General features: G+C 46.4%; 1 protein-coding gene across 1 annotated transcript; it reads left to right on the top strand.

Annotated features, from left to right (window-relative positions):
• Positions 1 to 506: 506 nt before the first annotated feature.
• LOC128821380 (NAD-dependent malic enzyme, mitochondrial-like) lies at positions 507 to 16,384 on the top strand. Its single transcript, XM_054002366.1, is given in 11 exon segments — positions 507 to 568; positions 570 to 609; positions 611 to 636; positions 4,834 to 4,983; positions 8,632 to 8,710; positions 9,818 to 9,979; positions 10,495 to 10,595; positions 10,928 to 11,040; positions 11,150 to 11,247; positions 15,212 to 15,279; positions 16,171 to 16,384. Coding segments are annotated over 11 exon segments (1,113 nt in total).
• The last annotated feature ends 6,075 nt before the right edge of the window (positions 16,385 to 22,459 follow it).

Raw genomic sequence — 22,459 nt, 5'->3', positions numbered from 1 at the left:
TTTTGAAAGTTTGTTAGTTAGTTAGATAGGTAAGTAAGAAGTAAGTATGTAGAATAGGATAGTCTCTCTTTAAATAGTATATTAATGTAATATAGTATAGTTTTAATAAAATTATCCTTCAGCCTTCTGATCTGGAGCCAGACATCATCATTTCTTCCTGTTGGGGGTTGCCTGATTTTTGATAAATGGGGAAAGAGAGAAGGGAAATGCGGCCGGGAAATTAGGATAAAAAGGAGGCTGCATCCTCCAAAAATTTGAGAGACCCCAGGGGAATGCCCCATGGCCTCTCCCTTTATTCAAATAAAGTAACAGGATTCCCCTGTCTCCTTTTTGGACATAAACCTCTGATGTTTGTGGATTAATTTTCCTGACAAAACTCTGCTTGCTGTGGCACCTGGCATGAGAAAAGAATGCAGTGGATAGTCAGAAATGTCAAATAGAAATACACTACACAGAGAAATGCTAGAGGAAGAACTGCTACTTCTCACCTCTCTTGTTTGCAGAGTATGGCCTTTACATTACATGAACGACAAATGCTTGGGTTACAAAGACTTCTGCCTCCTAAAATAGGCACAAGACATTCAAGCCTTACTTTCCCATAAGAATTTGGCAAAAAATTACTGACCCCTTGGAAAAGTAAGCACTCCTCTGGCCTTATTTTGTCATGCAAGTAAATGGAAATTGCTGAAAAATATTGTATGGGGATAACCAAACACAGTTTTGTGCCTCCACTGGGTTTTTGTTGGAGGTTATTTTTCACTTTTGCCCAGAAAACTGCTTTCATCAATCATGCATTCATCATGTGGCTAAATGTGTTTGGGGAGTTTTTTTCTCATATTCCATAGTCATAAGGTAACGAAAAAGAATGTGAGCAAATTAGCCAATAGCAAAGCTGCAGATCTTGCTGTAATCTGTAAGATGTATTTCTGTAATATATAAAATTTGTGTGGCAGGTTGTTAGAGCATAGAACTATTGGGGAAAAGGAGGGAACAGCTAGTCCATGCTAGTAAAATATGTGAGAATAAAGGTAAATCAAGGGTTTAATAGTTATGAAAAACAGTGTTTATAATATATAGCAGTTAATGCTAGAAAGGAATTACAGGGTTAGAATTTTGAGTCTCATAATATGCAATTTTTTTATACTAGTCTTTTTTTTCTTTAACCCACTAGTGTCGTGGTTTGACATGGAAGTGAATTTTTTCCAGGAAGTTGGGTCAAACCAATCAGTGGTCAGGTTTGGATATTGGCACCTGGAGTGACCACTGAAAGTATGGACACGCCTCTGAGAACACAGGGGGTTAAAAGCAAGAACTCCCAGGAGAACTGTCTCTTTTGGTTCCGGTCGTCAGAGAGTGCAGACTCTCCCCTGCCCAGCCTCAGGCTGGGTGGGGGAGGGGAAGCCACGCGGCCTTGTCCAGGTAGGCCGAGGGGGCTGAAGGTCTGGAACCGAGCCAGCTCCTGGACGGAAGGGTGGAGAGAAGCGGAGATGCCTTTGTTTCCCCCCCCCCCCCCCCAAGAGGGAAAGTGACAGAGAGCCTGGCGGCACCTGGAAATTTGCCGGCAGAGGAGAAGGAGAAAGCGGGGGGGGATGATGTCCAGCGTGGGAGACGGAATGCTGGACCGAGATATCAGCCGTCCAGGGAGTCTGAACTTTTAACCCTTTTCGGGAAATGAGGGCTTTGTAAAATATTACTCCTCCTTGATTTGTAGTGGAAGAGAGATAGTCCGGGACCTGAGATGTTAGAAGAAGAAATATTTAGGTGGGAGGAGATGATGAAGTAGCTTTTGGCTGGACTTTTCTTGTTAGCCATAGACTGAACCAAAATCTCCTGCAATAGAGACTGCATTTTAGGGGGATGCAGTGGTGACCCAAGGAGACCTGCTTCAGCTTCTAACAGCACAGGAATGGCAAGAACAGAAGAAAGCTGAGGAGGGAATGGTGATGCCCTCTGTCTTCGGGAAAGAAGATGATTTCTGTTCTTAGACCCTTGGCCCCAGGGGAAAATGGGGGGGACTGTAGTCCCAAGATGAGAAGCTGAACTGTTGTATCTTTGGGTCCGTGGCAAAGCATCCTTAAAGGAGCCCTATGAGCAGTCTGTCCATGCACGGTGGTGAGAGCACTGTGACATGGAAAGGAGAGGGTCACACTGGCAGATTTTCTCTGGGCGGTTGCCATGTGTGACAGGGAAACACAGGGTGTGGCAACTGTGTTTCCTGGGGGGTCTGTGGTGCAAGAGAGACTTCTCTCTCCCTTGATAGTTTGAGTATTGATTATCTGAAGGGCGGTAATTTGATCAGGAATCCCGGGTGATGTTTCATGGTGGGTGTTTTAGGAATTGGGAGGAGGAGGGGTGTTTTAAAAGGTCTTCATCCTGGATTTAGTTTATGTGTTTTCTGTATTAGTAGTAGTTTAATAAAGTTTTTTTTTCCTTTTGTTATTAAGCTTGGGCCTGCTCTGCTCTGTTCCTGGTGGCATCTCACAGCATTTGTTTAGGGAAGGTGCATTTTCATGGGGGCGCTGGCATTGCGCCAGTGTCAAACCATGACAACTACTTTGGTTAAAAATAAAAAGAATGTGAAGGATTTTGATTTGGTTTGATTTTTGTTTTTTTTTTTAGAATGGCATGTTTTTAGCATCCTGTTAACTGTTTCCATATAAGCCTTTGCATATCTGCATGTAAAAATAGGCAGTCTCCTAAAGGCGAGAGGAACACTGGAATGGTTTGAGGCTTACTGGACCACATCAATAAGCTTTTGTTCGCATGAAAACTGAAAGATTACTTAAATCCACATCGTATCACTTGCTGATCTGAAACAGTCATGTAATCTTGTGGTTTGACATGGAAGTGAATTTTTTCAGGAAGTTGGTAGTCAAACCAATCAGTGGTCAGGCTTGGATATTGGCATTTGGACTGACCACTGAAGGCATGGACACGCCTCTGAGAACACAGGGGGTTAAAAGCAAGAACTCCCAGGGGAACTGTCTCTGATTCCGGTCAGAGTGCAGTGCAGACCTCCCCTGCCTAGCCACAGGCTGGGTGGGGGAGGGGAAGCCATGCGACCTGGGAGAGGTAGGCCGGGGCCCCAGAAGGAGAAGGGGGCAGGGGGTGAAGGGAAGGGAACCAGGCTGCCCCCCCCCCCCCACAGGACCGAAGGGTGGAGGAACACTGAGATGTCCCAGGCAGCCACCCTGGAGAGGAAGAGGCAGAGAGCCTGGAGGCACCTGGAAATCACTGCAGAGAAGACAGAGGTGCGGGGGGAGACAACTGCCCAGCCTTGGAGTGTGGGAGTTCGGCAGCCTGCTGTGAGATCTCAGCCATCCTGGTCCTGGGAGCCTGAGACTTTTAACCCTTTCCTGGGAAAGGAAAATTTTGCAAAACACTATTCCTCCTCGATGTGGAAGAGAAAGGAGACAGTCTGGGACTGAGATGTCAGAAGAAGATGGGGAAAAGAATTCTAGGTGGGAGGAGATGATGGAGTGGCTTTTGGCTGGACTTTTCTTGTATAGCCATAGACTGAACCAATCTCTCTTGCAACAGAGACTGCATTTTTAGGGGGATGCAATGGTTGGAGCCAAGAAAGTGCGAAAGTGGCAGTGACCTGCTTCAACAGCTGCAAGTGCAGGAGTGGAGAAGAAGATCTCTGTTCTTGAGACCCTCGGCCCCAGGGGAGGGGAAAAATGGGGGGGACTGTTGTCCCAAAACAAGAAACTGAACTGTTGTTCTTTTGGTTCTTGGCAAAGCATCCTTAAAGGAGCCCTATGGGCAGTCTGTCCATGCACGGTGGTGAGAGCACTGTGACATGGAAAGGAGAGTGTCACACTGGCAGATTTTCTCTGGGCGGTTGCCATGTGTGACATGGAAACACAGGAGGTGGCAACTGTGTTTCCTGGGGGGTCTATGGCACAGGAGAGGCTCCTCTCTCCCTTGATGGACTGGGTATTGATTAACTGAAGGGTGGGAACCTGATTGAGGGTCCAAGTTGTGTCTCACTGTGGTTTTGTTGGAATTGGGTGGGGGGAGGAGGAATGTTTTGGAAGGTTTTCATCCTGGATTTAGTGTGTGTGTTTTTTATAGTAGTAGTAGTTTAATAAAGTTTTTTTCCCTTTGTTATTAAGCTTGGGCCTGCTCTGCTCTGTTCCTGATCACATCTCACAGCATTTATTTGGAAAGGTGTATTTTCATGGGGGCACTGGCATTGCGCCAGCGTCAAACCGTGACAAATCTCTATTGGGAAAGTGCCTGGTTGCTGTAACCTAAGAAAAATCGCTAATTCATTATCTTTGTTGTTGGGTCAGCAAGACTGAATATGATTTGATACATGTAGACTGGTAGGTAAATTTGCAAAAATGCAGATTTAATTTACACACCTAGGTAAATCCTTCAAAATTAACTTTTTGTTAGGAGTTAATTTGTTTTATAACTGTGTTAATATTAGGATTAACAAGACCTTACTGTTAGGACCTTACATTTTTGGGGTGAAAAAGACTTTCATTGTTAATTTGTTTTTAACAGCAATGAGACTTCCAGCTGTATCCTGTAAGAAATCCATGAGTTATCTTTTATCACAATGCATGTTTGCACATTAACTTGTTAGCATGCATGGTATGTCACATCCAGTATTTTTATTTCAGCTGTTTAGTACTGCTACTCTCTCTTTTCCAACTTTTGTTTAGTGCTTAAAGCCCGACTTGAGTGGAAGCAGGAATTCCATGGAGAAATAATATGAAGCAAGTATGGATTTTGCTTTGGAATTTTTCACATTGTTTTATAAGCATAAATGTGAAAAAATAAATGGTTGTGGTTTTTTTTTTTCCTTTTGCTTAATTTTAGGTATATCTACATAATGGGAATCCAAGAGAGAAATGAAAAGTTATTCTATAGAGTATTACAAGATGATATTGAGTGGTTAATGCCAATTGTATACACACCAACAGTAGGCCTTGCCTGCTCCCAGTATGGACACATCTTCAGAAGACCAAAGTAAGAACAATAGATCTATATTGCTGCTACTTTTCTTATCATTTTCTCTGTATACTTGCCTGAAGTTTGGAAATTTCATTTTTCTTTGAATTCAACTACACAAGATTTGTGCCAATTCAGGGCAGTAAAAGTTGATTAAATAATATCTCAAGACCCAGTTTATATTGGAAAACAGAACATTTGAAAACAGAAATGATAATGTGTCACTAAATACTACAAGTGCAGGGCTTCAGCCCCATTTCCAGCTCTTCCTAGATGCAGTACAGCTCTTTAATTCTGAGGAGAGTGCTGTGGCTTTCTTCAACTCCAAATCACATCTGTGAGTCTGAGGATCTGTGTCAGGACAGAACATTTGGAGGAAAGTGTAGATTGAAAGGGATTTCTGGAGGTCATCTGATCTCACCCTCTGTTCAAGAAGGGTAACTTCACGTAGATTCATTAGGTATATTCTCCTGTGCAACCATGCACACAGCCTGCACAGAGGCAGAAACATGAGTGCCCGCATCCCTGTACAGCAGATTTGCTGGAGGAAACTCAGGCTAATCATGGTTCTGGCAGAATTGAAGCTGTGACCAGTGTTTTTGTGCTGGTAGCAAAGGGGCCCAGTGCTGAAGAAATTTTCACAGTGCTCTGCAGAGCAGCACGGCATGACATCTTAAATGCAGGAGCAGAGGCCAGCAAGCAGTGGGTGAGGATAGATGTTGGCAAAGCAGGAAGGGACAGGCTTGACTCATGGTAGCTCAGCAGATTCCATTGGATGCAGATAGCCCCTGTATTAAAGCTGTGCTACTGGAAGTCAGCTTTCAGTTATTCTGACACAGTAAATATGGCTTGGCTGGGACATGGTTTGGGTTCAGCAGTGACTTTAAAATATTGCTACAGTGCAGCAGCGGCATGCAGCGGCACGCAGCGGCGTGCTGGGTGTGAGCGACAGAAGGGGGGGGTGTGACACCTCCCCCGGGACCCCGAACCTCCTAAGCAGTCACCGAGCGATCAACGTAGAAAAGACGAGATGGGCCTTGCTTGCTTATCAGAGGATCGTTTATTATGCCAAAAGGGTGAAAGAGAAAGCATCCATAACTCAAATATACAGCAGAGGCAAGGACGAAGGCACAAGCAGGGCAGGGGGTTTTTAGGGACAGGACTAGGATGGAGCTTGGGACTAGGAACCAATAGCAGAGTGGCAGGGGATGAACATAAACCAATAGGGAGTTTCAGGAGAGGGGAACAGTCTAACTAAACCAATGGGGCAGCAAGGGATGCATAAATGACAGGGAATTCTCTGGAATAAGGGGTAGGTATGAGGGAGGACTGACAGCAAGGACTAAACCAATGCCTCAGGGGAGGGGGGGTACAAAGCCAACTATTGAAAACAATAATAAAAAGAAAACACGCCACAACAAAACATCTCTTCAGGTTATTATCTCTGTTGAGGAAACCACTTCAGACTGGCAGTCATTTCAGCTCATTTCCATGATATTCTCACCGCAATTCAAAGTATATTTCTAGAGTCCTTTTGCTTGAGAGTTTGGATGCTGTGTGGAGGAAGGGCTAATCCTTTGCTGCCATGAGGACATGGCTGCTGTGATAAAGACAGTAAGCATGGTTTTGCTCCTGATGTGGGGCAGGGGATGTGAAAGATGTACTCTTAGTTCTCACATACTTCCTTTCCTCTTCCACGTCTCTGTATGTATTGAAGACCAATTTGAAAACCGTCCCCCTCTAGAAGTTGTCTGTACAAGAAACAGCAGCATGGACTGAAACGACGGATGGTACTCAACTTCCTTTCTTTCCAAGAACCAGCACTTTCCAAGTGTTGGTAATTTATCAGTTACCACCTCTGCTGAGCTTTTCATGCTGCCTTTTCTCCTAGCAAGCCGGCTTGCTCAAGCAGAAGAAACAGACACTTCACCTCTGCTCCTTTCTGCTCCTTTATCTCTCCTCCCATGTTCCTATGGAGGAGCACTCAGCAGTGGGAAGTACTGTTCTCTTGATCTTGGAGAAGACAGTATCCTCAGTCCCTGTCTTTCCTTTCTTTTCTCTCCCTTCATCTTGTGTAACGTAATGAACAGAGATTCATTAAGGTAAAGTGTTGGGGAAGATGAAATAGCAAAGCCCTATAAATATGATGGCCTGGCAAAAGAATCAGAGAATACAGATATTGAGATGAAAACAAGGTTTGAAATACCAAACCTTAATCACTGAGCATCTCGAAAACAATAATACAGCCAAGCTGAAAGCAATCTCCCTTTCTGATGATCTAAAAGGTCAAATGGAATGTTCTGTATCACCCCCCAATGTATGGTTCATCCCATACCTGTAACCCTCCCCTGAAGTATCAGGTATCTGTAACCCCATTGGCCCAAGTCCTGTCCCAGCCCACCTTGAAGCCCCCTGATAAGGTGTGGCTGAGGGACTGGACGCTCTCCTGGACCTTCCTTCTGGGACGCCCACCTGGCACCCTCTCTCTCTCTCTCCCTCTCTCTCTCTCTCTCCCCACTCTCCCTGGGCCTGCCACGAGTTGCGGCTGGCAACTCCAAGCAAGGCCCTTCACCCTTTACAATAAACCATATGTTCTAAAGACCTGGCTTCAGAGATCCCTCATCACCACCCATCCAAACCATCCAGGAGCCCAGCAGTCCCCGCAGTAAAGCCACACTTTAGGATCATGTTCCCTTTTTATATCATGTCCGATGATAACACCAGAGGTGTTTTGCCCTAGAGGAGTTCTAAAGGTGAATATCTGTAGTAGTGTAAAATCCAGGTAGCATAATGAAAAGTATTTTCTTTGTGTTCTTATTTTAGAGTGTCAAAGTAGCCAAATAGGCATTTGTATTAGAAATTCTCCTTTGAGTAATTTATGTCCATTATTACAATGCTTTCAATTTTAAGAAAATTTTCCTGTTTTACATTTAGTTTTACAAAGCAAGGGGAAATTTCAAATTGCCACCTATGAAATGTTTCTACTTTTGTCATAGATTGTAAGGCAAGATGTATTCTATTTGCCATCTGTGTGGCAGTTATCTTCTCTTAATTGGGCAGTTTTCCTTATCTCTTCCACAACCAATCCTCTCTCAGGGGAGACATCTGCTGATAATGGGCTATTGAATGTCACTGCATGACTGATAAGAACTATGACATCCCATTGTGAGATGCTCCGCCCAGAGAGAGGAGCCAAGTATTTCTACCTGGATATAATCTTGAGTTTCTGGAACACCAGCATGGCTTTTTCTGTGCTGGATTTCCCAGAGGAACAGCTGCCTCTTCCACTGCAGGGAGACTACACCCTTTTCTACAGGATCACTGCTCCAACAGAACCGCACCTGACACTCCAGGAAGGCTGCAGCCATAATTCCCAATTGGACTGCTGCCAACACCCTGTTCGACAGGGTGTCAGGTTGTATGCTGACTCTGTCAGTGTTGTTTTGGTTTACTGCATTGTTTATCTTATCTTTTTATTTTCTTCCCTAATAAAGAACTGTTATTCCTGCTCCCATATTTTTGCCTGAGAGCCCCCCCTTAATTTCAAATTTATAACAATTCGGAGGGAAGGGGGTCTACATTTTTTTTTCCATTTCAGGGGAGGCTTCTGCTTTCCTTAGCAGACACCTTTCTTTCCAAACCAAGACAGATTTTTTTTTTTTTCAGATGCTTATTTATCTATATCTCAGACAGAGGCCATATAAGGTCAGTTGTGAACAACTGGCCAGAGAATGATGTTAAGATAGTACCACTATGTTGAGAGCTTTTTGCAGGACAATGGACATATGCAACATATGCACAATCCAGCTTTCATAGAGACTGAGTAGAAGGTCACAATGCCCTTGAAGGACACAAAAGGAGAAGAACATGCTCAACTCCAGACAGTTTAGGATGTAAAGGCAGACAAGAAAACCACAGTGAGATGCATGAAGAAAAAATAACTAAATTAACCAAAAGCTTAACATGTGTACACAGAAGGATTTAACCAATCATGTAGGAGCTTGAGGCACGTGAATAATAGAACACAGTATATATATAGCTTATTTTTTGCAATAAAACAGCTTCACTTGACCATATTGATCATGGTGTGATGTCCCATTTCTGATCCTCCGCACCACTATATAATTTTTTTCTAGTTGTTATTTAATCTCAGTTGAGCTTCTTAAGATTTAGTAGTATTTGATGGAAATGTAAATACTTAATAATGCATCCTTGGCTGTTTGACCATGATGGCAAAATATAGCTAATGAAGATAATTAATATCTTGAAGAGCAGCATTTTATCCTGAATATGAGGTTTATGGCATGAGTAAACAATGATGATGAGAACTAGATTTGCCAAACTTTTTATTTTACTTCATAAAGTTGGGGGATGCACTCTGGGTCTTGCTTACTGTGTTACATAGCAGTAATCTTCAGATTAGGACACATTAGTAGTTGGAAGGCACAAATTTTCCTGTTAAATCCTGTATCACCCAGTGGGATTGAGAACCACGAGGGGAGATGAGGTGATTGATACTTTATATAATCATAGAATTATACAAATTTTTGATGTCTGGATTTACAAGTGGAAATCATAAACCCAAGTTACAAGCTGCAGGTCCACATAGCAGCATGGATCCTTCTCACTTAGCTTTCAAGGATTTGGGCAGTGGATTTCAGCAAAGAAAAAGGAGCATAGCAGATTCTATCATTTAAGCATTGTTGCTTCAAGTGAAATATTCCTTGTAATCTATTCTTTGTTTTACTGTGCAAGCATACCTGATTTTTTCCTCAGGAAAAAGCCCTCAACTGGTCTTGCTCTAAACTTTTTAAATTACAATGACTATAATTTTACCTGCTTTTGTTTTCAGGCTGTTGTCATCACTGATGGAGAAAGAATATTGGGTCTTGGAGACCTAGGTGTGTATGGGATGGGAATTCCAGTAGGAAAACTGTGTTTGTATACAGCCTGTGCAGGAATATATCCAGATAAATGTTTGCCTGTGTGCATTGACATTGGAACTGATAATACAGTGAGTTTGACTGAACTTGGCCTGCCATAAGTTATCCCTATGAAAAGTATTTAAGAGTATTTAATACTATAAGAGAAAATTTTTATTTGAGCACTTTAATATAAAACCAACTATTTTATGTAAAGGTAAATGATTTGGAATCCACTGTACAGTTACATATCAGTGATTGAAAAACACCAGTTAATTTGGCAGTGAAATGGTGCATTTGGAAGTAATTTGAATGCTGGGACACTAAAATGGACAGTCAGGTTGACCTGACTTTAAGAATCTGGAAATGTGAATCAGATTTATTAAAGCACTTTGTTCATAGTATTGATTTGTTCTGTTTTAAAAGCAGCCATCACCAACCTCAAGAGCCAGCTGAAATTACCGAACATTGATATATACTGGAGGCAGTTACAGTGGCTATATAAATGCAGTATCTTTTGGTGTGAAATGTGCTACTGTGAATTCTGGAAAACATATACAGAGGAAGTGATTCATCGTGCTGCTCTCTTTGATTTATTCTTTTTCAGACACTCTTAAAAGATCCATTTTATATAGGCCTATACCAAAAAAGGGATTGCTCACAGGTCTATGATGATCTAATTGAGGAATTTATGGAAGCCATTACAGACAACGGAATATTCTGCATGGATGTACAGCAAAACTGGTGGCACAAAACCCCCCTAACACACTGTCCTTTAAACAGTCATTTAAGGAATAAAGATAGAACTAAAAGTCAAAATACATGAGTGCATTTTTGTCTCTGTTGTGATTTTCTCTGTGATTTAGAACATGCTGCTTGTAGTTATTTGTTAAATATGCACAGAATGGAGATGGAACTGTTTTAAGCAGTGAAAGGCCTGAGGACATCCTGTTTCCAAAGATAATTAATTACATTCAGAATTTGTTTTAAAAGGATTATATTTCTTTGAGTCTAGTGATAGGAATATTTGCCATGTTCTGTAGATATGGCCAGAACACACTTATCCAATTTGAAGACTTTGGAAACCACAATGCTTTTTGGTTTTTAAGAAAACACAGAGAGAAATATTGTGCCTTCAATGATGATATTCAAGGTATACCCTTTGTTTATGTTCCTTAACGTATTTGCAGAAGCTTTGCCAAAAACCATGATCTGCCATGTAGATATGTTCAGCTCACCTTAGATTTGTACTGCTTTTGCAGGGACAGATTCAGTGGCCTTGGCAGGACTGCTGGGAACACAGAAAGCCACTAGTAAACCACTTGCAGAGCAGAAAGTGCTGTTCCTTGGAGCAGAAGAGGTGAGTTCTCTTAAGTGCTCTAGAGCAACAAGAGATTTAACTGTACATTTTCTCATTCTGTAGGACTTGCAGAGACTCACATTCTCTGAATTCAATTGCAGAACTTTTTATATAAAGGCAGCTGAAATAGATAAACAGAATTAACTACCTGCTTAAAGATAAGGATGTAAAAGGTGTTTAACATTTGCAAGGACACAAGGTTTTCACTTTCTTGCATGAACTTGAAAAAATCATCAGGGACTTGTGTGTAGTTGAAGGGGAATTTACCATAAAAATATGATTTAGTAAAAAGAGGGTAAGAAAATCTTGTTAATTTTTATAGCATTGGAGAGAAGTACACTGTCTTATTAAGTTAAATCAGTGGCTGTTTGCAGCAGACACTAGTTAGTTACTGGGCCAGCAGTGTCAGGACCAGCACTGTGCTTCTTGGTATATCAGCAAAATTGTTTTTGTGGTGCTGCTGACAACTTAATTGACTAAAAATTCTCCATCTGGGGAAGGTCCTGATTGCAGTAATTGGCCAGTGTTATGTTGTTGCCTGAGCACTGAGCCCTGCTCTGAATCTCTCTCTACCTTATTTCTTCTGCCAGCCTTCAAAGCATATGCAGTGAGCAAAGAGAAGGGACATGGAGGGAAGCACTACCAGTATCTACTTTCTGCCCTCTGTCTACAAGGGCAAATAAATCACAGGGAACAGGAGCAGAGATTTGGAAAGCAGTTTGGCACAGAATACTATGCTGCGCTTTTATCCTAGGGTGACGTTATGATGCTCGTATCCCCAACAGTGTGTTCTGTTTATGCTGGATATTATATTCTATGCCTTCAAGACTGGCTCTGAGAGCAAAGGCAGGGAGAAGAAGCACAGAGTTTGTTATCAGCCTGCACTCACTCCTCCACAGTCTGCTGGAACACAGAACTCCACTGTGTTGTCTGGGCACGGATGGGGCAGAACACCGCGCTCCTTTGCTGTTTAGTTAGTTTAGCTAGCTGAGGCAGTCCAGGTTTTCCCTGGAATGGTTTTCTTTCCCTTTTCTTGGATCCGTTCGAACCTGCTCTGGACTGAGACCCGGGGAAACACCAAGAGCTCACACTTTGTGGCCTACGGGGGCCTACTCTGGGCAGCAGCCTTTCCCAGCACCAGAGGGACTGATAATAGAGCGACCACCCACTGGAGAGACTTTCTGAATTTGTCATCTCTTCAGAGCGACAAATGAGTTTTGTCATCTGGTACTGTTCATTTTTCGTGCTGGGGAGTGCTTTGTCTGTTAAATAAACAGGTTTTTTCCACTTGTCTCCGAGGAAATTCTTCCCGAACCGATTGAGGGGTGGGGCCGTGTGGGTTGGCTTTCTGGGGGGGCCCTTTTTGGAGGTTTTCTCCCAAATTTGCACTAAACCGGGACAAATAATTGGCACACAATGCATGGCTTGAGAGAGTGGAAAAAACCCTGTTCAAATTGTATTTTGATTGCAATTACTCTGTGTTGGTATAGAGCAGTTAGTAGCCATGTTGTTTGAATTTATAATGTCTCTTGGGGTGAAGGCTTGCATGTGTTTCTGGTCCCTAGGTTTTTGGTTTTTTTTGTTTTTTGTTTTTTTTTTTTTGAGGTCTTAATACCTCTATGGTCCCTAGGTTTATTTTCTTATCCAGAAATAGCTCCAGTATTGTCCCTTATACGTAGTTTTTGCAGTAGAGGGGCACTGACTAGAATAGCTATTGGGCTGGGCTTGGTTGTAATGACTTGCAGGAAGTTTATAAAGGTGCTGGAGTCTGTTCCAGGTATGTATGGTTCATGGTTATGGTTATGCACCCAGTTTGTTAGAGGAGGCACAGGGGATGAGGTTTTTCAGCCTTTGCTTTCCTTCTTCTGCTCTGAATCTTTTACATCCCTATTGGAGAATGTTCAGTTTCCCCTGAATGTTAAAGAGACTATCTTTCTGGTATTTAACCTGGTAAGCTTCCTCTATACAGTCTGCAGCTTCTCTGGAATGAGGGCTGAGATTTCTAGAGGGGCTGATGAGACCCCTGACCCAGGAGTAGACCCAGGTGTGGAAAATCCTGAGTGGTGTGGGAAATGGGAGGATATGGGCCAAATCTTAAAGGAATTTTCTGACCCTATAGTCTGGGACTTTCCACGTGAACAAATCCAGAACCCAGCTGAGGTGGGGAAATACCTGATAGAAAAGTGCCATGATGACCCTAAGGAGAAAAAGATCATTGCAGTGAGCTGGGCCCTGGCCTATGCTTATCTCACACTGCTAGATACTGTAGGGCAGCAGACAGAGGAAGGGAGGCAGGGAGATAAATCAGCAGCTATCCCAGTCACTCAGGCTGCAGCCAACACCCCAGGCTCGAGGCCAGCAGCTAAACCAGACAGTAAGCCTCAACCAATGGCTGTTGCTACTAGCACAAGAAGCGGAAAGTGCACAGACAAGACCAATCGACCAGTGGATGATGCTGATGATTATGATGCAGGAGAAGGACCCTCAACGCATCCTGACATAAAATCAGGAGTCAAAGCAACTGGCACAAGATCAGAAGCTAATATTGAGTCCTTTTCCCTAAAGGACCTTTGTGGCCTAAGAAAGGATTACACTCAACGACCTGATGAATCTGTAGTTAGTTGTTAGTCCGTCTTTGGGATGCTGCAGACAAGGCTACAATTCTGGATGGCACTGAAGCAAGGCATTTGGGATCCCTGTCACATGATCCTGTCATTGACCAAGAAATGATAAAGGGGGCTAACCCTCACAGCCTCTGGGCACGAGTCCTGGAAAGTGTAGCACAAAGATACCTGTGTGCAGACGATCTCTATATGCAGCAAACCCAGTTGAAGACTATAGAACAAGGGATTGAACGCCTGAGAGAAATGGCAGTGGCAGAGATTATCTTCTCAGATGACATAACAACTAGGAATCCAGACTTGCTACCATGTACATCTGTGATGTGGCAAAAACTTGTATGACTTGGGCCACAAGAATATGATTCTGCTTTAGCAATAATGAAGCAGGATGACAGGGATGAGACCGTGCTTGATATGGCAAAGAAGCTCCGAGCATATGCAGATGCTGTACATGGCCCAACACATGCCAGAATCACAGTGGTGGAAACAGGTCTGCAGAAATTAGAAGACAAGAGAGAGGAGAATCATAAGAAACTCAGGGAGGAGATTAAAGAAGACCTTCTCCAAATCTTGGCAGTACAGATCAGTGGTTCTGGTATCCAATACAGAAGTTCCCCAGATGGAGAGAGAAGGTACACCCCACGAGCTGAGCTGCGGTTCTTCCTGCTTGATTGTGGAGTGTCGCTTCATTTCTCTCCGACTTCCTTGTTTTTGCCCGGCTCCTCTTTCCCGGGGTGCTGGCCAGGCGCTTCCGGGAGCAGCCGGAGAGAAGCAACAAACACCTTTGTGGGTTCGTTTGATACAGGCAGAGCTATTTAGAGAGCACGATCAAGACCGGGATAAAGAGACTCAAGAGATTGAACACTTGTTGTGCAGTCCAAAGTAGGTTGTATTTGCTCGAACGCCGCACATACAAGGGACAATGATCAGGGGTCCAGACACAGGTTATATAGGGGAAAATAAGAGATAAGGTGAAACCAATAGAACAATGCCCAGTGTGAATACATTATAGGTAAAATCCAATGGGAATAGCTTCAGGGGGAAGGATGAATACACGTAAAAATACAGAATAGAAACTCCAGCTTTAGGTTTAGGAAACAGAAACTCCCATTTCAAATTCACAAAGCCTTTTTGCTCCATTTGCGTAGCTGTACACTACAACATCGGAGAAAACATGAGGAGATGGGATGGAAAATCTACTGCTGCTCAGGCACAACAGGTGTGTGAATTGAAGGAAAGCAAGATTCAGAGAGGAAGTCCCACCAAAAGGAAAGCAGCTCCAGTTGCCCATAGCCGAACTGCCAGGTATGATGATGGTGATGACATGTCCGATCCCCTTGAAGGAACCTCCAAGACGTATGCCCAAGGAAAGAAGGATAACCAGGCTTAGAGGGGCCCTGCCACTAGACAGGTAGAGGCTAGGGAAAAACGTGTTTTCTGGACTGTGTGGATTTGTTGGCCTGGCACATCAGAACCACAAAAATATAAAGCTTTGTTCGATACTGGTAGGCAGTGTACCTTAATCCCATCAAGACATGTGGGGGAAGAATCTGTCTCTATTGCTGGTGTGATAGGGGAATCACAGGATTTTACTTTGATGGAAGCAGATGTAAGTCTGACTGGAAATGAGTGGAAGAAATACCCTATTGTGACTGGCCCAGAGGCCCCATGCATTTTGGGCATAGATTGCCTCCGAAGTGGGTATTTCAAAGACCCAAAACGACTCAGGTGGGCATTTGGGATAGTGGCTGTAGTGGCAGAGGGCGTCCAGCAATTGAACACGTTGCCTGGACTGTCCGAGAATCCATCTACAGTAGGACTTCTGAAGGGAGAAGAGCAACAGGTACCAATTGCCGCTTCGACAGTGCATCGTCGACAGTATAGAACACCTCAAGATGCTGTGATTCCCATCCATAAGGTGATCCGAGAGCTGGAGAGCCAAGGGGTGGTCAGTAAAACCCACTCAACCTTCAATGACCCCATTTGGCCTGTGCGTAAATCTGAAGGAGAATGGAGATTGACTGTGGACTACCGTGCATTGAATGAAGTGAATCCACCATTGAGCGCTGCTGTGCCAGACATGTTAGAGCTCCAGTACAGCGGCAGTGCATTACTTTTCCCGGCGCAAATAAAAGCTGCTACCAGGGTGTTCTTTCCCGGGAAGCGTCCGTTCTTCGGCTTTCCGTGGCCGTGAATGGTTGTGCTTCCAGTCCCACATGGGAAAATACAGCGTGTTTTCCTGTGGGTGGCGGAGATGTCACTGACTTACTTTGGGGAGACTTTGCTCCCGTTTTCCGTCCAGCACGGAGCACTTTTCCCGCGCGGACTGCGACTCTGCAGTGGTGGTGGGTTTCCACGTGGACCGTGCTCGCTCGTCTCGGCAGCGGCACTCGCTGGTCGGCAGCGCAGCTTCGCGGCGGCACTTTCTCCGCGTGGCTCCCGGGTGCTCCGCAGTGAATCTCTGCCTGCTCCGGCTGCTCCGCGCTGGTCATGGCCCCTACATTGGTCGCCACTAGCGGCAGTGCATTACTTTTCCGGGCCCCGGTCAGCTCTCAAGTGCCCGGCTTGGGCGCCTTGGCTTCTCGTCGGGGTCAGTGCTTGCCGCTACTTCCGGCGCGAGGGAAGAAACAAAGAGGCAGTAAATTCGTCCAAATCCGTCCACGTGGCGGCTGGATGCTTTATTGGTCGCGAGAGCCACGATGGAGAAGTTGCAGCCCGCTCCCAACCTCGCGTGGACGAATCTGGCACCGAGGCTGGGGAGCTGCAGAAGGATATAGGGGGAGGGATAGAGGAGGGCAAAGGCCCTCCCACCCAATTGATGGTTACGGCAACCAATGGGAACACGGCAGGGGCGGACATGGGGCTTCGGGGCCAGTGGGACCGCGGGAATGGGGTGACGGACACGGAATCCTCAGGAGTTGTCAGAGAGTGGTTACAAGAGTGATCAGGGGAAACTCCAACGGCAGGCAGCCTGGACCTAGCCATGGTGGGGAGGGGGAAACACGGGGGATACACAAGGGTACACAGAACCGGCAAATTAACAAAGATCAGAACCCCTAATCTGAACCCAAACCCAGGATGCAACAACTCCCCGCTTTAAAAAATATAAAAAAGACAGTTGCTTTGGGTTGGTCTCTCACGTGGTGGCCTCTTCTCCCAGCTGCTTCTGCTGCTGCGACTGCGGTGACTGCTTTGCAGGTGGAGAGGGCCTGGAGATGATGCTGGAGCTGTTTTTTCCCTGGGTGTTTGGGGATAGGGGAACTGGGGCAACAACTTTATTACAAACATGTGGACTGGGGACATATGTGGACTGAGGTAGATGTGAGAAGAATGCTATTTAGGGAGATGCTGAGTCCCTTTCCTCTCTGTGGTGCTTGCGATTGGATGCAACCCCTTGGTTGGTGGGATCATTGGTTGCATCCACTGGCACTGTATCGCTTCGACTCACTGACTGTCCTGGAATGTAAGATTTAACATGCCTCCTGGGGATCCACTTGACTCCTGAAGGCGTGGATACGCAGGCATATCCCCGTCCCCAGGTCAAAAGTGGGAATGGACCCTGGATTTCTCTAGAGTCCGGATCCCTCACTAGTACTGGAGGCCTCTCCTCTGGCTGGAGCTCCTGACATTGTTTGAATTGTGTCAGGGCTGGTGGATCCGGTCTGTCAAAAGAACAGTTTAGGAAATTGATGGTAAATAATGCCTTGCAGAGCCTCTCGTGCGGTGACAGCACTCGTACATCTCCCCGCTGTTTCCAGAGGACCTGCTTCAGCGTCTGGTGTGTTCTTTCTATTATGGCCGGGCAGGTGGGGGAGTGAGGAATCCCGCTCTTATGTTGCACCCCCTATTCTTGCAGGAAGTTGCTGAACACCCTGGAAGTATATGCTGGACCATTGTCAGTTTTAATTGTGGCTGGGACCCCCAAGGTGGCAAAGGTGTGTATGAGGTGTTTTCTCACGTCTGAGGCCCTTTCCCCTATGTGTGCTGAGGCAAAAACTGCTCTCGAGAAGGTGTCCATGGTTACATGGACATTCCTGAGTTTCCCAAATTCGGGGACTTCGGTGACATCCATCTGCCATACCTCACAACTGCGGAGACCTCTGGGATTCACACCTGCTCCCAGTGTTGGTAAAGATGCCTCCTGACAGTTGGGGCATGAGGCCACAATTTCCCTGGCTTGGTCATGCCGTAGATGGAACTGGCATACCAGACCTGGGGCATTCTGATGAAACTGCTGATGGCTCAGCCTGGCCTGCTCGACTATATTCGGCTGGCCTCCCAGTTGTACTGGGGCTGCCAAGGTGTCTGCTCTGCGGTTCCCTCGGCAATAAAGCCTGGGAGTTCCATGTGTGATCTCACATGTACCACATAAAAGGGATGCTCACGGTTAGAAATCAGGTGTACCAATTTTATGAGCAACCCGAAGATGACCTGATTCGGGACCTCTTTGATGACTGCATGTTCAGCTCTAGACACTGCTCCTGCTACATACGCAGAATCCGTTACCAGATTAAAAGGTTGATCGAATTTCTCAAAAGCCCTCATGACAACATCCAACTCAGGTACCTGTGGGGAACCTTCCACTACCTTAATGTCAGATTCCCACAACTGAGTCTCTGGGTCCTTCCAAGTCACCACCGACTTGTGGGACTTCCCTGACCCATCTGTGAACACTGTCAGTGCTATGAGTGGCTTTTTACTTTGCAATTCTTTTGGCAACAATTTGAACTCTGTGTTAAACGGATGATGGCCAGGATGTCCGATCTGAATTTGGCCTGAGAAGCTGTCTAGAGAAAACTGCAAATTTTCATTCTGTCTTAAAAGGTGTTCAGAGGTCTCCTTGGTCATTTTCCCTGTGGATGTTTTGATGGGGAGGTGGATGCACTTCAAGTCACATCCTGCTAGTTCTTGCAGACGAGTTCTGGCCCGTATTATGAGCTGCGCCATCAGCTCTTGTGGCCTGGTGATGCTCTTGGACTGTTTGTGGCCAAGGAACACCCACTCTATTATCAAGAGTGGGTCCCATTGGCCCTTGTCCCACTGGAATATCATACCGTATAAATGGGGTAACTCACCCGGGATGATGAAGCAGAAAGGCAGCCCTGGTTGACAGCGATGGGCTTGCCTGCTCGCGATGGTGGTTTGGACCTTCTTCTTCTGAGGCTCTGGCCTCCCGGGTCAGGGCTCTTGGGGAACTTAAACCCTCATCCCCCTCCCTTTCTGCTCACAGGTCAAAAAGAGGGGATAGTTCCCTCATGGTGAGTCCCAGCCACGGCCTGATCCAATTTAACGATCCACACAAGTGCTGGATGTCATTCAGCGTCTTGGGGTTGTTACTTATTTGAATTTGGTGAGGCCTAATTGTTCGGTTGTTAATTTCTAGGCCCAGGTACTTCCAGGGTGGCAGCAACTGTACCTTCTCCTTCTGTAATTCAAATCCGGCCACCGACAAGGCCCTAACAGTGTCTTCCAGAGCTGCTTGTAGGACCTTGCTGTCAGGGGCACAAATCAGCACGTCATCCATGTAGTGATAGAAAATACAGAATGTCCACTTGGCACGCATTGGGGACAGAACCCTGGCGACATACCACGGGCATATAGTGGGGGAACATTTAAGCCCCTGAGGTAGTATGGTCCAGGTGTAGCGCTTCATGGGGGCTTCTCTGTTGATGGAGGGTACAGAGAAGGCAAAACGGGGAGCATCATCCAGATGTAATGGGATTTGAAAGAAGCAATCCTTAATATCAATCACGACCAAATTATAGTTTTGGGGTAGCATCTATGGAGATGGCATACCCATTTGGAGAGAACCCATATCTTGCACAGCCTCATTAATTTTTCTCAAATCGTGGAGGAGCCGCCACCTGTCTCTCCCTGTTTTTTTAATTACAAACACAGGAGAGTTCCAGGGGCTGTTATTTTTTCCTATGTGCCCCTTTGCCAATTCTTCCTCCACTAATTTTGTGAGTGCCTGCAGTTTCTGCTTACTCAGCGGCCACTGCTCCACCCAGACGGGCTTATCTGTATACCATGCTAATTTCTGAGTGGGGCGCTCTTCAGTGGCCGCACCTAAAAATGCTGGGGGGCCGGAAATTCCAATTTGGCTCCCCACTGGGACATAGCATCTCTCCCCCATAATGTAAATTTACAATTGATCACGAACGGACGTACTGAGGCCAGCAGCCCATTCGGACCCTTAATTTGGATAATATTCTTGGATTGTCTCGCTGGCTGGGGCCCGCCTAGTCCTAAGACTGGCGTGGCCACACTTTGTAGCTCCCAGTGTGATGGCCACTTGTGTGGTGGGATAACCGTCACATCTGCCCCTGTGTCCAACATCCCCTGTAGGTGTACAGATCGCCCCTCGCATTTGAGTTTGCACCATACGAGGGGTTTTTCCTCTCCCAACTTCCCAGCATAAAAGACTGAGAGTTCCAGGTCATTGCACAGAGCACGAGGAATGGGAATTGCCTGTGCAATTACCTGGCCCTTAGGCAGGAAGAGGGGGGGGTGGACACAGCGTGCCACAAGATAGAAGAGCCTCGGATTGAGGGTAGATATTACTGGAGGGACCTCTATCTCCTGCAGAGTGCTCTTTGTCTCTCCAACAACGAGGTACCTGCAGTTCAAGAGATCTTCCTTCTTCCTGGTCTCACAGCAGCAGATGTGCGATAGAAGCTCCGCGTCTGCTATGAAAAACTGCCAGTCCTGGGAACGAAAATGAACAGAGTTAGTGAGTCGGAGCCGATAAGGCTCCCTGATGTCACTAGTTGAGAGGCAGCCGCTTACAGATGGAACTAGATGATGTATCGCGGCTCCTCTTGCGGCACCACGACTTGCCTCATTTTTATCAGCATGCGAGGCAAGTGCGCGTTCTTTCCCTAGTTTTTTGAAATTGTGGGGTTCCCATCCCCCGTCCCTCCTCCCGCAGCCCCAGGCGGTGTAGTCTTTAGAAGTGGGCAGCGATCCTGAAAATGTCCCTCCTGATGGCAGTGAAAGCCCCGGTGTGTGGATGGAAATCACCTCGGAGCTGAGTTCCTTGGAGGAGCAGCAGCCGATGTGACCAGCTTGTCTTTGGGTCTCCTTGGGGCCTCCTCCTCCATCAGCTCTGCTTTCAGCGTGCACTCCTCGATGATCTGGTCGAGGGTCAGTGGTGGTGAGGCCGGCAGTGACAGGATGATTCTTTTGCACATTGCATTGGCATTCATGTGCACCACTTCTAGGACTAGTCCGTCTCGATGTTCTGGTCTCTCCACCCGTCTCTCGACTGCTGCCCGGACCCGGTCTACAAAATCTACAAAAGGCTCTGCAACACCTTGTTTAATTGCTGTATAGGGCACCACCGTATCCTTGGTGGGCATGCCCAGGAACGCACGCTCTGCTGCACCCCTGGACATGTCCAGCATGGCCGTTGGAATTCCCTGAGCCTGTAGTTGCCCCTCACTCTATTCTCCTTCACCCACGAGATGGTCTAAGGTGATTGGTTCTTCCGTGAAATCCAGGCTGTATGGCCCTTCTCGGATTTCGGGAAGCAGGTCTGCTGCCAGTTTTTTCCACCTCCTCTCCCACAGGCTGTATTCTGATGTGTGAAGCAGGCAGCTAAACAGATGCTTAAGGTCTGCTGGCACTATGATTCTAGATGTTAAAGTCGCTTTTAGAATGCCCTTAAAGAATGGGCTTGCCCTGCCGAATTCACGTAATGTTTTGCAGACCTCTTTCACTGATTCATAGGGAAGGGGTGTCCATGTAGGGTTCTCCCCTCCCCTGGCGTAGGAGGCTGGAGTGCAGAGCGACTGCTCAATTTCGTGGATTGGGCCCCATCCCCCCCCTTCCCCCCTCCTCCCCCTCCCCCTCCCCCTCCCCCGGGTATCCGGGGAGCAGGAGGACATGGGGGCAGGGTGCGAGGGACAGGGCAGACAGGGCAGGGGAGACTCTTCTCCCTGGGACAGCACGGCAGAGGTGACAGAGCCCTTCCTGTCAGGGGAGGGTGGGGCTGATGTTGTGGCAGGCAGGACATGGAAGGGGGGAACGCCCAACCGAGGGGGAACAGGGGGAGGAGTGGCAACCCGATGCCTTGAGTGGGCGGTGCCCACGCCCACAGGGAAGCAGGAGGGGTGGGGTCAAAGGCGGGGACAAAGGGGACAAAGGAGAGAAAGGGATTGTGGGAAGGAGGAGCCCCTCCACGTGGCCGTCCTCCATCTTGGGAAGACAAAGACCCCGACCACGTGGCCACGGCCTCCTCAGGGGAGCAAAGAAAAGGGTTCAAGGAAACAGAACTGTCCGGGGTAGCGCCAGAACTGGGATTTCTGACCGGGAAAAACAGATTGGAAAAGGGGTTTGGGGTTGGTTCCTCAGCGAAGTAGCTAGTTTTGCCAAGGTGGGGATGCCAGAGGGGCTCGGGGGAGCCAGGAGCACGGTCCATGGTTGTGGAGCTGCCCTGTGCCTTAGAGCGGCGGAGTACTCCCCCCTGACTACCCAGGTTAGGGGAAGAAGGGGTAGGAGAGGAGGATGGGGAAACAGGTTCAGGGGAAGCAACAGTTTTTCTCGATGGCTCTTTTCCCTCCCGGCTCGCGTTCTGTGCGGACTCTGTT

The sequence above is a fragment of the Vidua macroura genome, chromosome W, assembly GCF_024509145.1.
Source record: "Vidua macroura isolate BioBank_ID:100142 chromosome W, ASM2450914v1, whole genome shotgun sequence".
In the NCBI taxonomy this organism is placed as follows: domain Eukaryota; kingdom Metazoa; phylum Chordata; class Aves; order Passeriformes; family Viduidae; genus Vidua; species Vidua macroura.
The sequence above is the reverse complement of the archived record's forward strand: the minus strand, read 5'-3'. Positions and strand labels throughout refer to the sequence as shown.